The sequence below is a fragment of the Danio aesculapii genome, chromosome 6, assembly GCF_903798145.1.
Source record: "Danio aesculapii chromosome 6, fDanAes4.1, whole genome shotgun sequence".
NCBI lineage: Eukaryota > Metazoa > Chordata > Actinopteri > Cypriniformes > Danionidae > Danio > Danio aesculapii.
In genome coordinates this window covers 8,632,679-8,639,988 of record NC_079440.1, presented here as the reverse complement: position 1 = coordinate 8,639,988, position 7,310 = coordinate 8,632,679, and the positions used below count along the sequence as shown (strand labels likewise).

The 7,310-nt window shown below is 41.9% G+C and overlaps 1 protein-coding gene across 1 annotated transcript in view; it reads right to left on the bottom strand.

Moving 5' to 3' along the window:
- Nucleotides 1–3,865: 3,865 nt before the first annotated feature.
- The window catches only part of bcl11ab (BCL11 transcription factor A b), a 49,816-nt gene continuing 46,371 nt past the window's right edge, over nt 3,866–7,310 (bottom strand). Inside the window, exon 3 of the mRNA XM_056459416.1 lies at nt 3,866–6,529. Within this exon, the coding sequence (XP_056315391.1) occupies nt 4,587–6,529 (1,943 nt within the window). The 3' untranslated portion in view covers nt 3,866–4,586. The remainder of the gene's footprint in view (nt 6,530–7,310) is intronic.

Here is a 7,310-nt window from a genome sequence, read left to right as displayed (position 1 = left end):
CATAGCCATATATACGTTTCTGGAGAACACAAATTATGTAGCCAGAAGTATGTATGGCTGCATTTCATCTTTAAAAGGAAAGACATGGGGTGGCATGAAGCTGTTCCTTTTCGTGCTTAGCAGCTGACCGCCTACCTCAGTATGGATGGCTTTCCTGCTGTTACCAGTTTATCTAGTGGCTCGCCATGTATGTTGACGGACTTAAGATGCAGAGAGGAGTTGACCACGACGACAGGCTTCGAGTCCGGCAAAGAATAGTTCCAGAAAGCAGGTAAGACAAAAACAAAAGCCAAAAAATGAAATAAACAAGTAAAGAAAAGTGTGAGATTGTGGTACAACTGAAAACGTGGTAAAAGTCAGGCTGCCGGGAAGGATTTTCTTTTTCTGATTTGCATTTGAAAACTGTCGGTTGGGTTTAGGGAAGGCGGTGGGCGGTGGTCAATCGGTTCTTTTGAAAACACTATCGCTTGGCTTTAGGGAGGAATGAGGGTGGGTCAGTCGATCGGTCAGTCGATCGGTCAGTCAGTCAGTCAGTCAACAGCAGCCTCTGGTGAATTTATGCGAGAACAGCAGGTGCGAATGGCACTCATGAAAGAAATTTGAGATTCTCAAAAAGCGTACACAGCGACTTCTGGTGGATTCGTGAAGAACAAAAGAACAAAAACTGGAAAAAAACATAGCTCCTGGGAGGTATTTGGTGCTTTCCAGAAATGTATCTAGCAGTACGTTTTCAGAATGAGCCTGAGTTGAACAGTAGTGTTCATATTTTTATGCACTGATTTTTGGGGTAAAATTTCACAGAATGAGTTCAGTTTGGATAAACATTTTGAATAGAGTTGAGAGTTCTACAATTTAATATTAGCAGCTAAAAACTAAATCCAATTAGCTAGAATATCTAATAAAGACACATGCAAGAAGGAAGTGTGGAGCTCTACAAATGGCTGATTCTGTGTAAATCTGCAGCAGATCAGTAGGTGTTGTTTCCTGCTGAATCTCAGAAATAAAACAAACAAGACGAACTGCACAGTTGTATTTCAAAATGCATTTTAAATGTATTTATTGACTCTCGATTCATTGCATATGACATCCATTCTTTCAAAGATGACTGGAATGTTTCAGGTTTGCGGGGGGGGAGACGAGGACAGTTGAAAATAAAAAGGGAAACCCACTAACTATGAAACTTTTACTGCATATCCAAAGGCCAGAGATCATAAAACCACCTGTTCCTCATCATCATGTTATTTCAAAGAGGATTGCGTCAAAAAGCCATTGTATAGCCTTTTATTGTCGTCGTAACCCTCCTCACATAGCTTTTTTTTGTTTTTCTTTTTCTTATAAACTCAGTTTTCACACATTTAAACGATTCACACTATATTATCCTGCCAAGTTAAGGGGAAAACCAAAAATGGTGGCAGCATGCTGAGCTCAACTACAGTTTTTTTTATGTACCATTAAAGTGAACAAGGAACAGTCTGGAATTCTAGTCTCTATATAAATACTATCTTGACTACTCTTGATGAACAATTAAATCCAGATCATCTCTACACACTGACATGGCAAACTCAAGTGTGTCACAATAGCTTTTGACAGACCGTAAGCCCTAGAAAATGTCAAATGAACTCCTAATCTCATTATAATGCATCCTGAAGAACTGCCAAAGGAGGAAAAAAAGGAAAAATGTACATAACATTTAGTATTTACATAGTACATTGTAAGTAACCCACCAAGAAATGAACATGAGCGGCAGAAAACGAAAACGGAACACTTTAAATTAATTTCCTGTTAAAAACACCAAAGTATTTCAAAAAACAAACCCCAACACATTTTATTATTAATGAAAAAGTACAATAAAAAATGGCTGTGTAAGCAGCGGGATTGGAGTATATTCACTGAGATAAACATACACTGTTTCGATTTAAAGTCTAGCTTCTAAATGAACAGTCGTTTTTATTTATAAGCTTATTATATTTATTATAAGCTTCTTTTTTTCGCTGACCAAGAATTCTAGGCTCTCTATTTCACATAATATGTTGACGCCTCATCATGTTGTCCGTATGAGAGGAAAATCTCTTGTAAACAGGAAAAAATATTGAACAGTGCAGGTTTTTTTTTATTTTGTGCCACTGGAGAGCGGTTTTGTTTTATACTCAACCACCTGCCCGTAGATTAGCAGGACAGATACAGAGCTTTAGGCTGAGTGGCAAGTGCTATTCATAAAATTCACTATGGGATAATGTAGAGAAGAAAAAGTCTGAATGTCATCTCGACGGGCACAAAATATGTGAACATGGCTAAGTGCTTCGCTAATAAACGGGGGTATATACAGTACATAGCTTTAGAAACTGAAGAGCGTTGTATAAAAGAAGATGTTGTTAAAGTATATCACGAGCAAGTGTAAAGCAGTGGTCCTCAACCACCGGGTGGTGGATCAGTTGGTAGCGGGCCGCACAAGAAATCATTAATTATTAACGTTTTATTTATTATCTGAGTCTGAACTTACATCTCGGTCACTTGAGGGCCAAAATTTACCCCAAGCAGCAAAATCAGTAAGAAACAGACATCACTGGAAAGTTTCTTTGCTAAGGGGAAAAGGCAGAGTGAAGGACCCACGAACTGCCAAGGAATAGATCCGCAACCCATTTGTCAACAAATCAGGTGAATCCACCATATCTGTGCAAGAAGATCAACTGCTAGAGATTGCAAATGATGGTGGCCTTTTAGGAGCCATTCACACATCACTTGTCTGGAGTTCTAGCTAGGTTGCTGCCAAAAGTGATGTTAGAGAGGCCAGCAGGGGGCGCTCAACCTGCGATCTGTGTGGGTCCTAACGCCCCAGTATATCGATGGGGCTTCTATACTGCTCAGTGAGCGCCATCTTTCGTATGAGACATTAAACCGAGGTCCTGACTCTCTGTGGTCGTTAAAAATCCCAGGATGTCCTTCGAAAAAGAGTAGGGGTTTAACCCTGGCATCCTGGCCAAATTTGCCCACTGGACTCTGCCCATCATGGCCTTCTAACCATCCCCATATCATAATTGGCTTCATGACTCTGTCTCCTTTCCACCAATTAGCTGGTGTACGGTCTGGCACAATATGGCTGCCGTCGCATCATCCAGGTGAATGCTGCACACTGGTGGTGGATGAGGATATTCCCCCCAATGTGTAAAGCGCTTTGAGTGTCCAGAAAACGCTATATAAATGTAAGGAATTATTATTATTAGTTCGCGCAAGTTTGTTACTTCCAATGGAGGTGTGCGGCTTGCGCTCATTACAAGAATTGACCAATCAGCTTCAGCTTGTATGGAATATACTCATTTCGGTAGACTAATTATCTTAGACAAACACAGAACACCCAAACATTGCAGTGCTCTGAGAAAACTCTGAAAAAAAGGTCGCTTAGCAACCTACTAACCACCGCCCCCCAACCTGGTCGATGGTAAAATTGTCAAGCGTTGACCGTGGTGATAAAAAGGTTGGGGACCACTGCTCTAAAGTATTCAGACTTTCATCCAGGAATTTGTAAATGTCCTCATAATGCGTTCCTGCATTGCTCCATCAAACCTGGTCTCGCTAAACTACTTCTATTTCTATAGCCAATCTGAGCTTAGTTCAAAATTTCAAAAAGGATTTTCAATCCAGCTTATTCAGGGAATATTTGTTAAAAATGACCCTGTCGAGAAATGAATTTGATAAAAAAAATGGACGTATTTACATAATATGCGTTTTTGTTCCATGCACCAAATAGAAATTTATCAGTATAGTCCAATAAGTTGGCTGTTTACTGAGTAAAACACATTTTCAGGGTGACTATATATATATTTATATATATATATATATATATATATATATATATATATAAAAACAAAAACCTTCATAAAAAAACCCATAGACCCTAAGTTTAAAGAAAACTTACTAATATACCTGTTTGTTTGATATCAAAACACAAGGTAAAATCTCACAAAGCCAAAAGGCAAACTTAAAAGGAACACAACATGTTACTGTATGCTAGTAAATGATATACACAAGAACATACACTGGATTCCTGCATTTAGTGAATTCACGATAGGTACTTGATGCAAGAACCTCATTTTGCATTGAACAATATCCCCAGGCTTATGGCAAACGGCAGAAACCACAGATGCTTTGAACACCCAAGGCACTCTTTTTCACAAGCAACAATAAAAATTCTAACGTTTTTAGTATTTTAGTAAAATGTTACCATTCAAACGTTCACTGGTAACCCTAAAGTTTGTCTATATCCCTAACGAACAGTGTAAACCCCAGTGTGAATGTAGGTAGTCAAAAGATTACAGGCTTAAATGATACAATACGACTAGGTATGATATGTAAAAATTAACCGCTTGCAGCATGAAATGTCCCATTCGATAAAAGACAGTAACAACAGCAATACCGCTAATCAATCAAGCTAACACATGCCAACCAGTAAGAAAAGGAGTACAAAACATAAAGTTATTGCACATTCGAAAGGGCTCAGAGTCTTGCGTCGGTTTCGAAAAATTTTCGGCCAGTATACTCATCTGACGCTGTGCTTTAAGTATTGTGTTCTGCGAAAGACATCATCAAATTTACTCCGATTTAATTTCGATGCTCAATGGCCGATCGTTGTGCCATTTTTTCATGTGCTTCTCCAGAGTGCTGTAGACGCTGAAAGGCATGTGGCATATCTCACATTTGTAAACGTCCTTGCCTGTCTGTCCATGCGTCTTCATGTGCCGCGTCAGCTTGCTGCTCTGAGCACAGGCGTAGCTACAAAGCTCACATTTATATGGCCTCTCCCCAGTATGGCTGCGGCGATGTACTGTCAAGTTGCTGCAGTTTTTGAAGACCTTGCCACAAAACTCACACGTGTCACTACGGCGGCCATCCTTGGAGCTGGGGCGACCACTGGGAAGGTGGGGTGTACTGGCTCTGCTTCCCGTGCCGCTACGCCCAGAGGCTGTGCCTCCATCCAGCTCCCCAGGAGGAGTGGAGAACCTGAGACTTCCATTCTCCGAGGAGTGCTCTGAAGAGGTGGCGAAAGGTGATTGTCTTGAGTCCCCAAAGTTGAGGATAGGATCCTTGAGCTGGCGCGACGCGGCATATCCGGCCAGCCATTGCGAGTACACATTTTCTGAATTGGGGATTGTAGGAGTTGGAAGATCAAGGTCTTTTTCCACCTTGATTCGCTTAGTGAGAGGACTGTCAGAACCTGGACTTCCGGCAAGAAGTTTCGTTGAGAGGTCATCGTTTGAGTAGGAGGCCGACCCATTTACGATGTGTCCATACCCTTCGTTAACTTGAGAAGACTCTTTTGGGGAACTGTCGCCACATGTCTCATGAGCTGATCTGTGGTGGTCTCCTCGTTTGTAATGTTTTAGCGCTTCTCGATAGTCCTGAATTCCCTCCACATTTTTGTTGTGTCGATGTCTATTGTTCTCGTGATGACGTGCACCTTCTAGGCTCAAGCTAAAGTTTATACCATTCCTTTCACCAGCCTCACTCTCATTCTCCTCCTCCTCCTCCTCTTCTTCCTCTTCTTCTTCATCTTCCTCCTCTTCTTCCTCTTCTTCCTCCTCCTCTTCCTCTTCGTCATCTTCCTCTTGTCCATTTTCAGGGATCATGCCATTGTTCTCGATTTTAAACTTTGCCACCACTGATTTAAGAGCATTGGTGGCACTGCTTGGCAAATCACTTGTACCTGGCTCAGGTGAACTCGCAGTTGAAAGGCCATCGTCTGATTTGGAGGTAGTGGAGGAGGATTTGTGCCGATGAGTCTTCATGTGGCGCTTCAACTTGCTGGCCTGCGTGCAGGCATGGTTGCAGAGGTGGCACTTGTAAGGTTTCTCTCCGGTATGACTACGCCTGTGGACAATTAAGTTGCTCTGGAACTTAAAGGACTTCCCACAGAACTCGCAGGATTTAGCTTTTACAGTTGGCAGGGTGGGTGTTTGCTGTGTGGGTGTTGAATGGGGACCAGAAGGAGAATGAGATGCACCTGGCTGGAATGGCTGCAGCAGCCTTTGCATAGGGCTGGGCCTGTTGGGTGACATGGGTGGAGAAGAGCCAGCAGAGTTGCCTGCAAGTTCCCGTAGTCGTCTAGAGAAGTCCATAGATGGGGAGTCCAAGGGTACCGAATTAAGACGCAGTACCCTGTCAAAGGCGCTTGGGTGGTGGGGGGCCAAAGCCAGATCGTCTGGGCTCATATGATGTCGGGGTGGGGGACTAAAGAGTGGAGGCGTCCTGGGATATCGACCTTCTCTAGGAACTAAGGAGCCCTCTCTGTTGGCTATCCTCATTAGGCTATAGGGACTACTGTCTCCTAGATGGGCTGCATGTATAGGTGGCTGAGAAGCACAGTCACCACCCATGCCTGGAGCAGAGGCCACACGGGGAGTTAGTGGGCTTCCAGGTTCGCTTTCCAGGTATATTCGGAAACCATGAGTATTCTGAGCATGCTGTAGCAGGAACCAAGCAGTGCTGAAGGGCTGCTTACAGGTTGTGCAAGTGTAGCTGCTGGGCTCATCTTTTTCTGCAAAACAAAACAGAGGGAGAAGGTCAGTTGTCTACTTATAAAATAGCAAGTCAGACATATTTATCAGCATATTTATTACAGGAAAAGAAAAACTTGTTTAGGTGCTTGTTCTGTCCTAGCCTATATATTGTTTCTCATGAAGCTAAAACCACTTTCTAACTTCGAGCTGTACCTCTTACTACTAACTTTAAATGATAGTTCACCCAAAAGTGACATTTCTATGGAAGTCGATGATTACATGCATCCAACATTTTTCAAAACAAATTATTTTGTGTCCTATAGAAAAAAAGAAACTCAAACAGGTTTATGACAAGTGAAGAGTGAGTAAACGATGACAGAATTTTCAGTTTTGAATGAACTGTTAAATCTCTTTAACAGTTAATAATAAATCAATGTACTCACAAGTTATTCATACAGTTATGTTCTTGCTTTGATATCTTGGCATGGCATGCTAAATCACAAATGCAAATGCTAAATTCAACCTACTGAAAATGCAAGTATGGTTGTTCAGTTTCTGCATGAGCATCACTTCATGTCAACAGCCTCGCCTGTCTCTGAGATATCTGACACAAAGGCCAGAGCGAACAAAAAACCTGTACCCAATCAAAACACTTTTTTTTTACTGCATAAGAGATGCAGGGGGAGGCTGGTAAATTATGGATCATTACAATCTGCAAAAATTACAGTTAATTGCTGCCACCTGTGTAGGGTTTGACCTCCTCAGGAGATTTTCCGTCATAAAAAGGCCACTCTCTTTGCCTGCCTGTTCTCATGCTTA